Source organism: Borostomias antarcticus (genome assembly GCF_949987555.1).
Source record: "Borostomias antarcticus genome assembly, chromosome: 24".
In the NCBI taxonomy this organism is placed as follows: domain Eukaryota; kingdom Metazoa; phylum Chordata; class Actinopteri; order Stomiiformes; family Stomiidae; genus Borostomias; species Borostomias antarcticus.
The window spans coordinates 14,290,464-14,309,097 of NC_140257.1; the positions used below are offsets into that span (position 1 = coordinate 14,290,464).

At 47.1% G+C, this 18,634-nt stretch overlaps 3 protein-coding genes across 3 annotated transcripts; 2 read left to right on the forward strand and 1 right to left on the reverse strand.

Moving 5' to 3' along the window:
* The first annotated feature begins 3,596 nt into the window (after positions 1–3,596).
* Positions 3,597–5,689, forward strand: LOC311325641 (uncharacterized protein). The gene is made up of 4 exons (XM_084458364.1): positions 3,597–3,827; positions 4,080–4,199; positions 4,766–4,827; positions 5,593–5,689. The coding sequence occupies exons 1-3, from the start codon at positions 3,669–3,671 to the stop codon at positions 4,793–4,795; spliced, it is 309 nt and encodes a 102-aa protein (XP_084314490.1). The 5' UTR covers positions 3,597–3,668; the 3' UTR covers positions 4,796–4,827; positions 5,593–5,689.
* On the forward strand, positions 5,515–11,381 carry LOC311325576 (uncharacterized protein; the record flags this gene model as incomplete). The annotated part of the gene is made up of 7 exons (XM_084458297.1): positions 5,515–5,650; positions 5,895–5,958; positions 6,156–6,227; positions 6,539–6,641; positions 6,799–6,916; positions 9,211–9,504; positions 11,320–11,381. 7 exons carry the CDS (start codon positions 5,515–5,517, stop codon positions 11,379–11,381), a joined length of 849 nt encoding a protein of 282 aa, XP_084314423.1.
* A 1,655-nt stretch (positions 11,382–13,036) lies between these two features.
* Positions 13,037–17,119, reverse strand: blvra (biliverdin reductase A). Its single transcript, XM_084458389.1, has 7 exons — positions 17,041–17,119; positions 15,687–15,811; positions 15,258–15,377; positions 14,796–14,893; positions 14,270–14,377; positions 13,600–13,768; positions 13,037–13,492 (listed from the first exon to the last, which is right to left on the reverse strand). Exons 2-7 carry the CDS (start codon positions 15,803–15,805, stop codon positions 13,225–13,227), a joined length of 882 nt encoding a protein of 293 aa, XP_084314515.1. The 5' UTR covers positions 15,806–15,811; positions 17,041–17,119; the 3' UTR covers positions 13,037–13,224.
* Between the last annotated feature and the right edge of the window lie 1,515 nt (positions 17,120–18,634).

Sequence of the window (18,634 nt, forward strand, 5' to 3'; positions counted from 1 at the left end):
ATAAAACTAATTCAGGTCGTTGGCCAGGCGCAACAAGGCATTAGACCCAGATAGCAAGCGGATCTGGGCCATATACAGGCCGGATCTGGGCCATATACAGGCCAGATCTGGCCCTTGTGGCTTAGTTCCGGCCCATATATGGCCCAGAATCATTACACATCCGCTTGCTATCTGGGGAGTGAGGGGCTTTCGGTTTGTAGTTGATGAACTCTGATACCCTTTCTGACGCAGAGTTTTCTGAGAACTGCTGTTGAATACAGTCATTTAGCGCCTCTCACCGCCTCGCTAGACTGTATTTAGCCACGCCCACCAGCATTCTTCTTCACTTCACACTAAAACATGTGAGGACCGGGAGGAGGGGCTGGTTAACATACTGGTGTGGGCTTGATGTTAAGATCTTGTTGCGCATTGAAAGAACACGATGTAAATAGCAGAGAAACAGTAGCCTAGTTTACAGAAACCTTACTCGCAGACCAGGGATTTTTACAATCGCAAGGTGGAGACTGAATTTCCAGTAAGTAGTTTTTATTGATGTGTTGATTTTAGCCTATCTTTGCAAGTGACCTGGTCGGCTTAAAAATAATTAGTTTATTTCTCGGAATACGAATTATAATTTTCTCTGAATAAATCGGGCAGAAAACAAGGGAGTTCTTAATTTTCTCAGACAGTAGGCCTATATCTGCAAAAAACTAGAAGTTATTTTCTCAGAGACAAAACGTTTCCCAAAAAGACCGAGTAATTCATTTGAGAAAGCATATACACTCTTTTAACTACCACACTCTTACTCTCTGAATCTATTTGTGTGCTTATCTGTGGTGTTTGTTAGTTTTTGCAGTCCATCGGTTTCACTTGGATAGTTTTCCTCTGTGATGTAGTCTGCTGTTGAACTGACGAGGTTAGACAATGTATTTCACATTTGTTTCACACCTATGTGTTTGTGAGAGTGAGATCTCACTCTACTACAAACGCATACAGGTGTGAAACCAATTGCATTATCTACAGTCAGTCTTCAAACTGTTCAGTGATTGGTTGTAAGAGATTTGGTTACATTGGTTACTAACGCATATGATTTACATACATTTTGTATAAAGCGTAATTGTAGAATATACAGATTTACGACAAACTCTGACTTATGGAAACCTTCCACCTACAGTGATTGATTAAAAAAGTATGCATCTGCGAATTAAGTCTACCTGTTATTTGTGAAGAATTTTCCTACAACAATCATGTTTTAATCTCTTCATTGTTCAGATGGGAGCATAATCTGGCAAATCGGCCTTTGAAGAGACTGTGCTCCACCATCCAAAATGCAGCACACCTTAAGAAAGGAGTACAGAGGAACAGCTCCCCCTGACTGCGCTGAATGGTACTACACCCAGAGGGGAACACAGAGGGACAACCATGGAGCTCCCACACCAGCCAACTATGACCCCTACAAAGCATCCCACCCAGTGGACTACAATGAGGCTAGCCATCAGAAGGCCCCGCCACCCTCTTACCCTCAAGGCCTCCCCAGAGCTGCACAGCGGCACAATGTCTCCAGACCCTATGGTCGGGGACCACCCAATGTCACTGTGTGCCACACTGAACACGGTTTACGAGCTCATTCGGGACTGAGCAACCAGGCCCACTCTCCTAGCCACAGGTACCTGTCACAGCCATTGGAATGGAAATGTCATCAGTATCAGAACAACCACCCTGCTGAACATTCTGGAAGTCGTTCCAGAGGACAATCAATGGAGCATTCTATTGGTGGACATTCTATTGGTGGACATTCTAGCAGTGGACATTCTAGGGGTGGATGTTCTAGCGGTGGACGCTCTATCAGAACTGCCAGTGGAACTATGGCACAGAATAATCCTCCAACCCAATCGCTAGCCGGCAGTTCTCAAGAGTTTTACAGTATGAACACAGCTCCAAGTGATGTGATGTCTAGACAGCTGGCACCATCCGTGAGAGAGCATCGTTCTGATTCCTCATTTATTCAGCAGTGTTTTTCTATGGGTCCTGACCTTATAGGGAATATAGAGCCAGGTGTGAGGAACCCCATTGCTTCTCAGTCCACACATGCAGATGACCCCTCCCAGGCTCCTCCCAGCACAACGTCAGCAGGCACCCTATCCCAGCAGAGTACCTCTCCCAGCCCATCACTTGCCCCGAACCAGGGGACACCTGGACATTTTGTGTCTTCTTCAGGCATGACACAACATGCATGTCCTCCCCCTATCGGTGCTGTCATGTATGCCGCCCCTGAGGAACAGCAGAGACCCCCCAGTGATCTCTTTATGACACGCAGGCACCAGACTCCTCTTGAGAAACCCCCGGTCACCATTGAGGAGATCGAGCAGTGGCTTAAGAAAGGGACTGACGAGATGGTTGCCACTAACAACCAAGTTGTCGATGCAGGGAAACCCAATCGGCCTTTTACTGTGGAGAGAATAAACGTTTTACAACCAGGCAGAAGTCAGGAACAGCCAAGAGACAGATTATCACTGCACACTGAATCTCACACTAGCGTTAGTTCACATGTCATCTTAGCGGAGGGTAGCTACGTTAGTGACTGTGACGGTATCGGTCAAGATTTCAATAAAGCCAAGGAGAGGTTTTTGGATGTCTCCAGTGTTGCCGTCATTCACTACACATTATATGAACTGAGGAAGCTGGTTGCTCAGTTAGAGAGTTTAAGTGTCCCTCAGGTGAATACGGAGAATGTAAAAGATGCCATATTGAATTGCTTTTGGGGTGGGGATATTCAAAACTTAAGGCGTTGTAATAATCCAGAATTTTTAAGAGAGATGTCAGCAGAAGTGTCTGCCTTAAAAGTAGACCTGAATAGAGTTGTTCTCAGAGCAGTTGAGGGCATGAGCCTAGAGGAACTTTTGAATAAGACTCCCTCTTTAACACACCGTGGTAGCTCCTCGTCAGAAGACTTTAGGTCCTCGTGGTTGAATGTCAATGAGAAGGTGGATGACATAGACCAAGAGCTGGGTGTAGCCTGGCCTGTGTGCTTCACAGCAGAAATAGCAGAGGCACAAACCAGATCAAACGAGCAGGCAACAGACACAGAAACATCACATGTAGAGACGAATGAGGCGGCAGAGATGGAGAGAGGAAGAAAGACAGACATGGAGACAGAAGTACGGACAGATATGAAGATGGAGGCACAGACGAAGATGGAGACGGGTGTAGAAAGAAATAAAGAAACTAAGGCAGTTATGGAGGGGCTTGGCCACAATGAAACTGGAAGAGTGGATATAACCCCAGAGTCAACCATAGCATCTCGGACCCCTGGTTCAGATGAAGAGCCGTGTTTAGACACCCTTTGTGACATCAAAATGACTTTAATGCCATCTGAGGATGCCAAGCAGCTGTTTGACCAACTCCAACATGATTCAACCCATCTTATTGACTTCAGTGGGCTGGCTGAATGCCTTGTGGGGCAGGAGGAACAAAACACACCAGATCTTCTGACAGGTGAAGAAGAACCAGGGAGACTGGAGAAGAATGGTTTAGAACTTTCTTCCTGCGACCCTTCTGTCATTGAGACTTCTGACAAGTCTGAGTTGGGATTCTGCACAGAAGAACACGGCCTGACCGAGAGAAAAGGTCAGAAAGGAGATGTTTCAGAGACTGAGGGTGGAAGGAGAAAAGGACTCCACAACATACCGATGCCTGGGTACTTCTCCCTGTCAGTTGAGAGTGTGAATTCTGACCAGGAGGAGAGGGAAGAGGATCGCATGGAGCCAAAGTCACATGCCAAGGCTCAGGATTTGAATGGAGACTGGACAGAACCCATTTCACCCAGTGACCTCAAATCTCCCAGCAAGGTTAGACCTGCTCAGACCTCCCCTGTACTGCTCAAGACTCTGTCCCTGATCAATTCCATACAAAACGTTTTTAAAGATTTCTCATTTCAACCAATACATGTACTCAATTTATACTATACTTTTAACATACTAACTTATAACATATATATACTTTTATTAACATTCTAACTAAATTCTTCCGTTATTAACACTTTCTTCTTTCCGTGTTAATGTGTGTCTATAAAAGCTGACAGTTGTGTGATTTGCCCCCAGCAAGCCTCTCCACGGAAGTCTGTGGCTCCGCCTCTCAACACTGAGCAGCAGATCCTCACCGTTCAGCCGACCACCGCCTCCTCCCCAGCCAAGGTGGTCTCCAGCCAGACCACAGCACAGGTGACTAGACTTAATCAGTGTTCGTGAGTGTTGTCCTAGATAAAGAGAGTACAAATGGCCCGAGTGTTGTCTCTCAGGTGGACATGAAGCCCTTGCCGTTGTAGGACGGAACGCACAGTGAGATGAGAGCTTTACGCTACGAGGTTCGTTCGGAGCGATCCCTCCATACGGTGGCAGTCACAGGAAGTGGTTCACAACCACTGTTTTCCTAAAAAGGAAATCTGTAGCTAAAATTTAGGTAAGCTATTTATCTTGCCTAACTTAATGTTCAACCGTTTTGTATATGTTCAATATTGATCTATTCTTGCCTCCCTTAACTTTACTCTAAGGTCCTACAATTCAGATTCTCTAGCCACCGCTCTCACTCCAAGACATCACAATAGGTAGAATATCCGTAGATCAGAGTTTCCTATTTGTTAGGTCAAAACTGTCATTATCCCTCACGCCAAGAGGTGATATAGAATTCCCAAATACCTATTGCCTCCAACCCTAGTATACCCCCTGACTCGTGCTTGGAAAGGCCAAAGACCCAGCTTAATGGACTTTTTCACTCTGTTTCCAACTAGGACTTCTGGTTCCGCCGGCGAGGGTTGTAAAGGGCCTACAAGATACCACCAACTAAGTTGTCGTATGTGTCGTTCTAACAATGGTTGCCTTATGTCTCCCGAAGGATTCGTATAGCAACAGTACACCGTTTGTCTGCGAAACCCCTGTAAGCTCCACGAGCCACAGTTCCATAACACCAGAGTCAAACGAGTTGGTCGGATTCGCTTATGCAAGCAGGTTATACTTTCACTTTCTAGAGTTGAGTTTAGTTGTGTTGCCCGTCGTCGGCTCCACCCCAAACCCTACACCTCTAGGAGCTTAATGGTACCAGTAGGTCACTTACCCCTTCACGGATGTTTAGCTGATGCTGAGAGGAGGCGTTTCACTTGAAGAAGGGATTGTCCCAAAAAAGTTCTTCAAGTTTTATAAGATTTATTCAAAAATAATACAAAGTTTGCCAACGCACGGCAAATTGTTTTCAGTCAAAGTATACAACCAAAAATGATTGACAATGATCCCAAGCTAACATTCAGTATTTATACTATTCTAAACAGTCTGAGCCCACGCAGTTTGTGGTCAGATAAACCATAACTACGTCAATGATTACATCAATTCACACGCAATTAACATCCGATAAAACATGTTATTACTAAATAAGGGCAGAAGGAATTCCATAAAAGGTATACACTTCCGTCATACCACCTGCACACCTATGTCAACTGAAACAATGCCTGCATATATAAGTACATCACTAAAGCAATACATGCGTATGTTAGGTCGTCCTACGGTGGTGGTGACGACGACCCAGACCAAGCACCGTCTCATCATCACCATGCCCCTCCCCCAGATCCAGCCCAAACTCGCCAACCTTCCCCCAGCCACCGTTCTGACCCCTGACCCCAGAGGTGGAAATATGGGCCATTCTGTCCTGCCTGCACAACATGTCACACAGGTCAGTGGCACTCAGCGGAGCATGGCCTTGTCTTCACTCGTCAGTCGCTTCACTAATACACAGGGTTATCTTGATCAAAATTGGGAATATGATATTTAATATATGATTCCTGGCTCCAACAGTCTCTCTCTCTCTCTCTCTCTCTCTCTCTCTCTCTCTCTCCATCTGTGTTCAGCAGTCAGCGCTTGTGATTCCAGCCAGCAGCTCTACATCCTCCACGCCCACCGCCATTCAGACCCAGGCCAGACTTCCTATCACTGGGTAAGGACCTCCAAGCACAAGCTGGAATCATAATACCAATAATGTTATGCACACAGGCAGACCAATCGAAAGAGTGCTCTCAGCTTGTTGGAGTGGATTTTGCGAAGTGAAACATTCCTTTTGGTGTCCTTAACTATGGAAATAGAAACACAGGTTGTCGTCGTTTTGTTTTGTTTCAAAGCATAATGTCTCCTCAGCTTATCAGCATCGGACGCAACCTCAAGATCAAGGAAATCATGCAAGTGCTTGAAGTCACAGTGTATCAAACTGTAAGTACCCACGGGATCTGAAACCACTGACCTGTGGCTCAGTGGTAGAGCGGGTTGTCCAATAATCGTATGGTCGGCGGTTCGAATCCCGCCTCCTCCTGTCCATATGTCAAAGTGTCCTTGGGCAAGACACTGAACCCCAAATTGCTCCCAATGAGCACCGTGCATGTCAGCTGCCGCCATTGGTGTGTGAATATGTGTGTGAATGGGTGAATGAGAGGCCTTCATTGTAAAGCGTTTGGATAAAATCGGTATATAAGTGCATTTACAGTTTACCATGGGCCAACCTGTGTGCTCTGTCCTCTATGTAGATACTGTGACTGCTTTTCTAGTGGAGAGCTCTGCAGTAACTGTACCTGTACCAACTGCTTCAACAACCTGGAACACGAGACGGAAAGACTGAAAGCCATGAAGGTGTGGAATTCTTCAAATAAATAGAACAAAAATAATGTGATGCCTGGATGCTTCATATTTGTTTATTTGTTCGTCTTTTGCACTTCCACTAATCTGATCTGAATTCCTCCATGTTTTGGAAATCCAACAGCAAATCTAAGTGGGTATGTTTCCATAGACATGTCTGGACCGGAACCCAGAGGCGTTCAAGGCCCAAATCGGTCAACCCAGGGAGAGAAGACTTCAAAGGATGTTGGACATTATTTTTCAACCCGAGCTCAAGCTACATCGAACAGGTTCTATATTTATATCCTCAGCCACTCTGGTTAAACAGTCATTGTTTATTGTTCTGAATTGATTACAGTGTCATCCAAATTTGTACTTGTATCGATGGCAAGTTGACCCATCTTGAGTTTTATGTCGCTGCTCTGTTGTTCACTCCTTAAATAGTCTGAAAATATCACCATAACTTTGTTCTGAATCGCCAAAAGAAGATTTAATGTCCTGGCCCCCCTCCTCTATAACATCTACACCTACAACCTGCCGAACACAGTCTCCAGGAAGTGTGCCTACGCAGACGACCTTGCGCTGGTGTACTCAGCTGGAGACTGGCAGGCCGTGGAGGAGACCCTGAGCCAGGACATGCAGACACTAGCGACATACCTCCGGAAATGGAGATTGAAGCACAGCGAGGCAAAGACGGTGTCGGCGGCCTTCCACCTTAACAACAAGGAAGCCAAACGTGAGCTCTGAGCGCACATCGATGGAACACTCCAGCCATACTGCGCCGAAACAGCCCATCTCGGCATGACATTGGACAGGTCGCTCGCGTTCCGCTGACACCTCGAGTCACTGCGCAAGAATTAACAGCTTGTGTGGCATTGATGAGGCGACTGGTCCGATCAGGCTGGGGCGCCGGCGCAAAAACACTGCGTACGGCAGCCCTAGCCCTGGTCTACTCCACCAGTGAATATTGCGCACCGGTGTGGTGTCGCAGCACTCACACCCGCCTCATCGACCCGGATCGTGACAGGATGCCCGTGTCCCACTCCTGTGGACAACCTTCCCATCCTTACAGGCATCCAGCCCGCTGGCCTCTGCCGCACAGGAACCACAGCACGTCTCGCCTGCCGGGCCGTGGAGCTTAACCACTTGCTTCACGACAGGCTCACTGTAACAGTGGAGCCTCCCCGGCGTCTCAAGTCCAGACACCCTTTTGTGTCTGCCGCACGGGATCTCCTGCAGCAATGCAGAGATCTTAACATCAGCGAGGCAGGATGAGCGGACTACATCTGGCGTGAGGAGTGTGAGACTTTGTGATTCCATGGGTGGGTGAGGCTTAATCGTCTCCAGACCGATGTTGGACGCTTCCGCTCATCGATGCACAGATGGGGCTTGATATCCTGTGCGGTGTGCAAGTGTGGCGCCGAGGAACAAACCTCAGACCACGTCATCCAGGACTGTCCGATATATCGGACACCCAATGGAACGTGTAGCCTGACGGTTGTGGATGACGAAACGGTAACATGGCTCCTGGAGATGTGCCCAGATATATAGCCCGGGTGACCCCCTCAGCCAGGCTCGGGGTGGTAAAAGGATAGCCCCGAGCCTGGAGTGAGAGGAAGCAACAACCGACCCATACGAAGAAGAATTGAATACTGTATGTCCCAGTACATAGTATGCAAAATACCAGGATGACCTACTACATCCAGTTGCATTTTGCAGTATGCAAGCCAGCATGCTTTTCTGGCTATTGTGACCCACAATCCTCTGCGCAGCACAAGATTTGTCATATCCCCTAAGCTGTTGAGCGGATTGAAATTGCAATGATGATGTGGTAGCATAACAGAAGTGTGTCTATATATATTTCTAGTATCGTTATTTAATTATCAATTCTTCAGTTGTCAAAACGAAATGCCAACAAACTTGTTATGCCAGCCAGCTGCGTGTTCCCAAATAAATGTTAAAAGTTTGCTAGATAGACTTCCACAGAAAAATAGGTCCCCACAAAGTATAAGATTCAAGGAGAGTTTGACTTCAAAAATTATGGTATACACCCAAATTAACCCACAACACAATGTCCTCATATTCTATTTATTTTGGGTGCACTGTGGAGTGTTTAAGTGAGTTTGGTAGTGGATGCTAGCCTGTAACATTGTGTTGTGCTAGTATTAGCAAGGCACGGATGTTCAGGTAACACTGTACAATAAGGGTACATTAATAAGCATTAGTTAATGCATTATTAAGCATTAAGTAACAGTTATCTAATGTCTCTATTAACCATTTACTAATGTTAATGTTAAATAAGGTTAACTCACCTAACCTTAACTAAGGTATTAATTAACATTAGGAACCTAACCTAACCCTAAATAAGCATTAGTTAACAGTTTTGTGACCCTTATTGTAAAGTGTGACCAATGTTCAAGTTGTAAACGAGGCCCTATGTCCAAAATTCCAGACTATCCCTTTAAGGGGAATTGTTGATGGCAAGCGAGCACTGTTAAGTTGGCTCAGAGCAATTCTAATATGGCTGTGGTTAGCCATAATGAAGTAGGCGTTTATCCTAATATGGATCTTCCTTTTCCCCCAGACGTCCAGCAGCTCTCTCTCTCAGAGCCCCCACAGATGAAAGAAGAACAGCAGCTGAGGACCAGTCAGGGGGGAGAGCAGCTACAAGGGCTGCAGTCTGATACTAAAGACTCCATATTCACTTCCCCCAGAGTGAAAACCCACTGTGATCCGGAGGACTCGTCTCAACTTCCACCTCTTGACCAAACTCCAACTGTGGAGAACGGAGAAAGAGACTCTTTACCCACCAACACAACTGAGGAAGAAATCAAAGCAGAGTTTGATAAAGAGGACTATGGAGCACCAGAACCAGGCAGTGACTCTCAGCCCCCAACTCCAGACTGTCCTACAGCTCAGAGTTTAGAAGAGGAGGAGGAGGAGGAGAGAGTGGAGCAGGAGGAGAGAGGTGGACTGCTGCCTGAAATTACGGCTTGGTGCCTGAGGCCTCTGCCTGCCAGACTGCTGAAATCGCGGAAAACACAGGATAGGTGTTCTATACCTATTCCCAGACCTTATTCCAGTTCCTGCTCTGGCACTGAGAGTGAAGATGTTTCTTCTGAGGAGGCTGAGAGCAAGACAGTAGAGAAACCATATCAGTGTGAGGACTGTGACAAAACCTTTATTCAAAAGTATAGTTTAATTAGCCACAGAAGAATCCACACAGGAGAGAGACCATATCAGTGTGAGGACTGTGACAAAACCTTTATTCAAAAGTATAGTTTAATTAGCCACAGAAGAATCCACACAGGAGAGAAACCATATCAGTGTGAGGAATGTGACAAGGCTTTTAGTGATGCCAGTAATTTCAGGAAACATAGAAGAATACACACAGGAGAGAAACCATATCAGTGTGAGGAATGTGACGAGGCTTTTAGTGATGCCAGTGCTTTCAGGAAACACAGAAGAATCCACACAGGAGAGAAACCATATCAGTTTGAGGAATGTGACAAGGCTTTTAGTGATGCCAGTACTTTCAGGAAACATAGAAGAATACACACAGGAGAGAAACCATATCAGTGTGAGGAATGTGACAAAGCCTTTCATCAAAAGAATCATTTAGATATCCACAGAAGAATACACAGTAGAGGGCTTCATGGATCCACCAGAACCCGAAAACCCCAAATCCTACCTGAGACCCGAGTGGATCCAAAATATTGACGTGTCTCACGGGTACAGGTTGGGTCTTTTTTGGGTCTCTATTGCCACGGGTCTCAGGTAAGCACATCTGTAATTGATTTGCCTGTATGGACCCGTGAGGACCCAATTTCATATCAAATTCTTTAATCTCCAGTTTAAAAATAAGACCTCTGCCACCCCAGCCACAATCTCTTCATTCCACTCCCCTCCAGCAGGAGGCCGAGGTCCATCAGGACAAAGCCTGTACCCCACTGAGACAGATTCTTCCTCATCAACCAGGCTCGTGTTGCCCCACCCCTGACTCCGCCACCGCTGCGAAATGTACACATGACCACTGAATGTACTGTACACATGACGCACTGCCGTCGCATATCACATCGCACTCACTGTACATGGACCACTACATTTTGTATACTGTTTTCTTTTTCCTTTTTTAAATTGTATTTGCATTCGTTTTTTGTACTGCTCTCTGTCTAGTCTACACTGCCCTGTCTCGTCCCTGCACCCTGTCCAATGTTGTCTCCATGTTATGTACCGTGTCAGAAGCAAATTCCTAGTATGTTAAATAACTACATGTCAATTAAAAGAATTCTGATTCTGAAACTACCGGTAGTCTGTCTTGGACTCCCTAGTCCTGTCCCTGATCCCTAGTCCTGTCCCTGATCCCTAGTCCTGTCCCTGATCCCTAGTCCTGTCCCTGTCCCCTAGTCCTGTCCTGTCCTTGATCCCTAGTCCTGTCCCTGATCCCTAGTCCTGTCCCTGATCCCTAGTCCTGTCCCTGTCCCCTAGTCCTGTCCTGTCCTTGATCCCTAGTCCTGTCCCTGATCCCTAGTCCTGTCCCTGATCCCTAGTCCTGTCCCTGATCCCTAGTCCTGTCCCTGATCCCTAGTCTTGTCCCTGATCCCTAGTCCTGTCCTGTCATTGATCCCTAGTCCTGTCTTGTCCCTGATCCCTAGTCCTGTCCCTGATCCCTAGCCCTGTCCCTGATCCCTAGCCCTGTCCCTGATCCCTAGTCCTGTCCTGTCCCTGATCCCTAGCCCTGTCCCTGATCCCTAGTCTTGTCCCTGATCCCTAGCCCTGATCCCTAGCCCTGTCCCTGATCCCTAGTCCTGTCCCTGATCCCTAGTCCTGTCCTGTCCTGTCCCTGATCCCTAGTCCTGTCCCTGATCCCTAGCCCTGATCCCTAGTCTTGTCCCTGATCCCTAGCCCTGTCCTGTCCCTGATCCCTAGCCCTGTCCCTGATCCCTAGTCTTGTCCCTGATCCCTAGTCCTGTCCCTGATCCCTAGTCCTGTCACTGATTCTCCTGTCTCGATACAGATATCTGGGCGTTGGGTAACGGCTAATAACTAAGTCCCGATCCGATACCAGTGTTAAATTAATAAGCTGTATTCACGCACTGTGAGGAAGAGACTGGGAATCACTCTTTATAAGGCAACATCAGGCTTGACTTGAACATTGCTTTCTTTACTTTGTAAAACAAAATGTAACAAATAAAAAAACAAAAATATTTACTTAATTATTATTTATTATTACAATAATAAATATCCATGCACCAGCAACCAGGAATTGCAATTCAAATGTAAACCTTTTATGCAGAAACAAATTGGTCAGGAATTAAAATTCCTGTATAAAACAATACAACTGAGAACACAGAATGTAAACATAAATCACAACAAGGCCACAGCAAACATGTCCCACACCCACGATGCACGTTCCTTTGAGGCAATGATGGAATGAAAATATGGAATTTCTTTTTGAATTACTATGGTACACTAACCTATGAGACACATGTAAAACCAGGATTAAACAAGCCAGGAAGCTGTTGACGTCTGTGGATTTGAAAAGTAGAAGCGTCCCTGAGTAGAACAGACTATACTTTTACTTAAACACAGCATAGTTTCAGTGTTCAAACAAGTTCATGCACCTGTATGGTCAAAAGTCTTGTCAATGGAAAAATGCCTTGGAAAGGTGCCCCTTTTGTGGTGGGTTCTGGTACTACGGGGGGGACTGACTGACTCACTCACTCACTGACGGACGAACGGATGGACGACGTGACACCGGCCAACTTAAAGTCCCCCCCCCTTCAGCTGTCGCCGGGTGGGGGACAATTAGATAACTGAGACTCATGAATCATCCTGGCACAGCTAACGCACATTGCATAGGGCTACAGTAGGTACCATACTGTACCATATATGTGGCTGTAACTGAGTCTGACCTAACAAAATACTGTAGCTAGACACATCATCAACACCGCCTAATTTGGTCAAATGTGGCTGGCCAAACTACATTCGCCGCGCATATGCAGTTAGCTAGCTAGAAATACAGAGACACTGACCGGTCTCGCCAACTAACGTTAGACACAGTGATCGTACACACAGCAGGTTTGCCAAGTCAATTACCCTATACTGTCATATTAGCACTAGTGACCTGGGCCCAAATATTGCGGCAACAAAGCTCTATCAAATAAGCAGGACAGATCCAGATCTTAATCTTATATTTAAATCTCATATTTAAATAGATCTAAATCTAATCCGATCCTTAGTCCCTAGTCCCCTCCTCCTTAGCCTTAGTTCCTAGTCCTCTACTTCCTATCCCTAGTCCCCTCCTCCCTAGCCTTAGTTCCTAGTCCTCTACTTCCTATCCCTGTCCCCTCCTCCCTAGCCTTAGTTCCTAGTCCTCTACTTCCTATCCCTGTCCCCTCCTCCCTAGCCTTAGTTCCTAGTCCTCTACTTCCTGTCCCTAGTCCCCTCCTCCCTGACCTTAGTTCCTAGTCCTCTACTTCCTGTCCCTATCCCTAGTCCCCTCCTCCCTGACCTTAGTTCCTAGTCCTCTACTTCCTAGCCCTGTCCCTAGTCCTCTCCTCCCTGGCTGAGATGTTGGATGTGGTCGGCCAGCTCCCTAGTCCTCTCCTCCCTGGCTGAGATGTTGGATGTGGTCGGCCAGCTCCAGACAGTGGAGGATCCTGCGTTTTTCTGCCTCCAGCTGCTCAGATGGCACCTGGCCCAGGAGCTTCTGGGCGAACAGCACCAGGTCCTGCATGAAGAGCCCCACGGGCTCCCTGGGGACACCCGGGAGCTCTGTCACCCGGAACCCAGAGTCCAGGAGGAAGTTGACGCTTCTGGCTCGGGGGAGTCCGGGCCCTCGCTCCTCGATCCAAGTCAGAGGCCTGGGTCACGGGGAAACGGGGGGGCGTTACAGAACAGTTAGCCAGAGCACTGCGCTGTCATCACTCTAGTGTGTGTGTGTGTGTGTGTGTGTGTCGTCCTCGCCGACCTCTTCTCCGAGGTCAGAAGCTGGGCCGTCATCTTCACGTAGTCCTTGTTCGCCTGCTCCTCCACGGTTGCCGCGGCGACAGACAGCTCACCGAACAGGCTGACCAACCAGGTGAGGCGGGCGATGCCGCTGAACGCCAGGAAGCCAAACCCAGGCTTCAGAGGACCTCCTACACACACACACACACACAGTCATGGAATTTTTAGAGGCAACTGGCCTCAGCCTTTCAGGTTTCAGCCTTTTGTTCCTAAACCTATTGTCGAACGCCCTGTTCGCCGTTCTCTACCTTTCGGCATTCCAAACACCCCTGCCGTGGCTTTATCATTATAACAGGGAGACATCTCCAGGGGGGGGGGGGACACCCCAGACTTTCAGTCTGGCCTAGTGTGACCTCACATTATTCTATTGTCTCTACAGAAACCTATTCAAGATTTAACACGCTTTCTAATATCACCCCAGATAGCAAGTGGATGTGTAATGAAACTAAGCCACAAGTTCCTGCCAACTTCCTGGTTACAACCAAGGAATCTAAAAAGAAGGAAGGAGACAGCGACAGCTCAGAACATGAGCCCACAACAATAGTTCCGGACAGAATGGGGGGGTTTCCGTCTCTAAACGTTGCTCGTTGTCAGCAAGGTCCCAGGCAGTCTTCTCGTGAGGTCTGACTGACCTGTGAAGTGCAGGCATCCCTCCTCCAGCTTCTTCCCTGCGATGTCCTTCTTCAGCTGCTTGAAGTCTGCCGTCAGCAGCTCGATGTGTTCCTCGTGGAGAACCACTCCTGGGGGAACAGCAGTGAACACGCAGAACGTCGAAACCCATTCTGAAGAACAACCTGCGCGTCTGCTAGCGGCCTGGTACTGTAGGAAGCGAACGACCCAAAGGCTTGATGTCCAGGTACCTCACCTTTCCCGGGGCTGGACATAACAACGGCCGGCTACTGGGATAGTGACGTGACGAGGCATAATAATAACACGTTCTACGAAAAAAGCTGATGAGAAAGAGAGTAGGGTCCGCACACTGGAGCATATAGGAAATAGACCGTCCCCAATAGTTTATGAAATTAACGTTTCAATCTTATGTGATCTTCATCCTCACCCAGGCTCGGGGTGGTTGAAGGATAGCCCCTCAGCCCCGAGCCTGGGGGGGGAGAGGATATAACATCTAACCCACACGAAGAAGAAGAAGAAGAAGCTGACCTTTCTCCTGGGCCAGGTCCCAGAGCTCCACGGCGGCCGGGTAGGTCATGGCCATGGGGTACTCCACGCACACGTGCTTCCCTGCCTGCAGGAACGTCCTGAGAACCGGGCAGGAGAACGGAGAACAGGACGGAACAGGTTAGAGTCTGTTATAGAACTCAGCAGAGTGCTACGAACATGAAGAAGCAAAGGAGATCCTAGTGTCTAGAGGTGTGTGAGCTGCTGCTTGCGCCAATAGGGTTGCAAACATAACATATGAAACCGAATAAATTGTCCGCACACTGAAATAAGCTCCCAAGGTGAGTTTAATGGTTGTCAGCGCAACGTTTCGGCTGTAGAAACCTTCTTGCACCTGAAGTGGGCTTCTACGGCCGAAACGTTGTGCTGACAACCATTAAACTCACCTTGGGAGCTTATTTCAGTGTGCGGACAATTTCTTGGGTTTCACGGGGGTAGTTGTACCTGACGGAGTCCTCGTGCGAGGCGTTCTCAGTGCAGACGAAGGCCACCTGGATGTCTTCCCTGCTCAAAACCTCCTCCAGAGAGATCTGCTTCACCGCCTGCTGGACCTCCAGAGCCCTCCTGTAAGACAGGGTAGGGTTATGATTAGATCATAAATAAGATGACTAGACTGTATCACCTTAGTCAACAACAAACATACAAGACAAACATCTTTATTTACACACAGTGAACACATTTAAACACCGATCTCAACGCAGTTTGGGGAAACGGACTTTGCATATAGTAGTCATAGACTTTGAATGGTGAAGTAATTTGCTTAACATGCAAGTATCAAATCAACCTGGAAACTAGCGAGCCAGGCTAGGTGGTGAAATCAACCTGGAACCCAGGCTAGGAGCCTGGTGTCGGTCTGGGGGCCGTCTGTCTCACCTGGATATGAAGCCCTTGACACTGAGCTTCTCTGCGGCGCTGGAGGGCAGGGGGGCCATCATGTCCCTGAGCCTCACCTTGCCTGCGGTCCCCACGCCCATCACCACCGTCCCCAACATGTCTGCCTGGAGGAGGAGAGGAGAGACGGGAGGTTCAGAGGGGAGATGACAGGGGAGCAAGTGGACGGAGAAGGGGGACACAGAGGTGGATAGAGGGAGGGAGGGAGGGATGGGGAGGGAGAGGCCCAGGTGTGAGGGAGGCAGGGACACGTGCTGTATAGCCTACCTTAACCATGAACAGAGGGTGGAACAACAGTCATTTTAATGATGACAACGGTGACACAGCAAGACTATCCCTCAGCTCTGAGCCTGTGTGTTCTTAGCTGATAAGAACAGTGAGAAACTCTCCCACTTTATCAGCTAGTTACTACTGCGCCTTTTTCTTGTGTGGATCGTCGTGTGTATGATACAAGACAGGAATTTTCCCTCGGGGGGTCAATAAAAGCGATATCTATGTTTTTATTCTAGTGTGAAAATAAGCGTATTCATCACAACTACACTGTATGTCAGGTATGCGGGTTGTAGTAAAGTAAGGCTACTCAGCAAATGTTCCAAACATCAGGCCTTTTCAAAATAAAAGTCATTTTCTAAAATTAAAGTCCCGTTGCAGAAATAGCAAGGGGGACCATTTTGTTTTTCGACTAAGATTGGGGGGGGGGGCCCCCTTTTCCTACACCCCACCCGAGTGTGATGGAGGACCTAATCAGGGCTTTTTCTGAAACCAGGCCGGATAGGTTCTTCTGACTGCAGAAATGCAGGTATAAAATAAAAGCAGCCTACAATTGTCATACTTTCTACAGCACCACTGCCAGAGGTAAAATGCCGTTGTGCCGATTTTATCACGACCAGAGGGGCCGCGAAAGTGCCGAGTTATCTCATTTAGCATTTAACTCTACTGGCCTGTGCGTTCTCCAATCACATTAAATTATCTAACACTATGAAGCCCTACTCTACTTTCAAAGAGACTGTATGTGAAGAAGATAATACTGTAGGCTACATCCCAGCTAGCAATCATTTGTTCCAAAATGTTCTATGAATGTGGAAATATTAGCAGAACGTGTTGGGAATGTTGTCACTGCTAGCTGGGATCAGATAGGTTTATATTAGCTCGCTGGCTGCTGACACTAATGAACAAAACCAGAAACCAAACTAATTAACCTATTGCCTAGGCCTATCAAAATAATGAAACAATCAGCATCAGAATAACAAGCACAAATGATCCCAATTCGTACAATTTAGCCTGCCAGCTATTTATTAAAGCGGAAGTAGAAATGAGAACGATTCATTGTTCTTACCTCGCCTTTTACGCCAAGTCTTGATGCTAGTGGCTCCGCACCATGGAAGTAATCAAGGTTACAGTGATCTCTCCCCGGGTCTCTCTAGATAACTTTCATAACTCTCACATGGTTGGGGGAGTTGCGTATGACGTATGCGGAAGTCGTAGCACGTACGGCGAGGATAAGGGATACAGCCATGGAGGTACTGGAGACGGCATTGAAAATGGCTGCCTATTCATTTCAATGAAAGTTGCTCACCGGCGCATGAAGCCATTTGACGTAGTGGCCAAAGCCCGGTATTGCAAGTCAAATCAAGGCATGCGGCCCAAGAACCCTTATTTCCCATGTTAGTGGATGATGATAGATAGGGCTAGAAAAGGAAAACAAAATTTTTCTGGGTATCATTCAGCATCAGAGACCAATCTTATCAATATAAACTTTTAGTTTTAGGGGTTTAGGGGTTTTTGAAGCCACCAATACCTGTATTGAGCCATTTAAACATGTGCTGTGCACGAGCCTCGGGACGCGCTGGTCGCGCGTTCGTGAGTCCTGCGAGCTCGGGAAAGCACGTGACCATAGGAAGACCCGCCCTACTCTGCCTCTGATTGGATAGGAAGTCATGTAATGACGTCGGCTAACATGCTAAGCTTTGAGCAATGAAGCTTATGATGATGCTAATCATAGATATGAACGTATGTCTATGATGCAAATGATCATGACATGTGGTTACTTTAGGACATCGTTGGAAAAGATCTAGAGGGTAAGTGGGTCAATGTTGAATAACTTAGCTAACATTACCTAATGTTACATTTCTTTATATTAACATCAACTATATTGATAGGCTAGGGAGCTATGCTAACGGTAGCTAATGCTAACGGCTTAGGGTTAACGTTAGTTAGTTAATGCTAACGTTACGTTCGGAGGTCTCAGATGTATTTCAATTTTAACAATGTTGAGCATGATCAATGTGACATTGTTCATACATTGATTACAGTCTGTAATCTTGTCTGGCATTATTTAGCTATAGTGGGCTGATGCTTGCTGCTGCTACTATAGCATTTGCCACATTATACATCAAATTAATCAAGCATAGTGTTATTACCTGAAGGCAATATTACCATTGCAAGTAAGCATGCCATGTATATGCCATGCCTGGAAATCAAATTAATAGTGTAATTATTCCCCATCATAGCTCATTGTACACTGATATAATCATTCTCCTTGCCTTTGCTAATACTCATCTCTTTTATCAAACTTTGTGCTAGGAAAGAAATCTGGCTGTGATTCGTCGCTAGTGCTCATCCAGGCTGTTGTCATCTCCCGCCTGGACTCCTGCAACTCCCTACTTGCTGCCATCCTGCAGCGTTGGCCATCAGACTCCTGGAGAAAGCTGCTGCTGACCTGGTGTTCAACAGCCCCATGCTCTTCCACAAAACTTCCCTACTCTGTTCTCTGCACTGGCTCCCTGCGCTGTCCCATCCAGTTTAGGACTGTGGTTCGAGCCTACAGGGCAAATGAACAGCTCCCTCCGACCTCCAGGCTGTGGTCAAGCTCTGCTGCCTTGAGGTGATTGGTTCCCCAGTTGCTCCAAGCCCCCCTACGGCAGATTGTA

What these genes read in the sequence shown, in the direction of transcription:
- blvra (XM_084458389.1), bottom strand. Translation starts at nt 15,805, where the DNA reads ATGTTGGGGACGGTGGTGATGGGCGTGGGGACCGCAGGCAAGGTGAGG. An exon ending in GTCAAGGGCTTCATATCCAG is followed by an intron (nt 15,378 to 15,686) that starts GTGAGACAGACG and finishes CCTGTCTTACAG; the next exon opens with GAGGGCTCTGGAGGTCCAGC. An exon ending in GGGATGCCTGCACTTCACAG is followed by an intron (nt 13,769 to 14,269) that starts GTCAGTCAGACC and finishes GTGTGTGTGTAG; the next exon opens with GAGGTCCTCTGAAGCCTGGG.
- LOC311325641 (XM_084458364.1), top strand. Translation starts at nt 3,669, where the DNA reads ATGCCTGGGTACTTCTCCCTGTCAGTTGAGAGTGTGAATTCTGACCAG. An exon ending in ACCTCAAATCTCCCAGCAAG is followed by an intron (nt 3,828 to 4,079) that starts GTTAGACCTGCT and finishes ATTTGCCCCCAG; the next exon opens with CAAGCCTCTCCACGGAAGTC. An exon ending in CCAGCCAGACCACAGCACAG is followed by an intron (nt 4,200 to 4,765) that starts GTGACTAGACTT and finishes GTTTCCAACTAG; the next exon opens with GACTTCTGGTTCCGCCGGCG.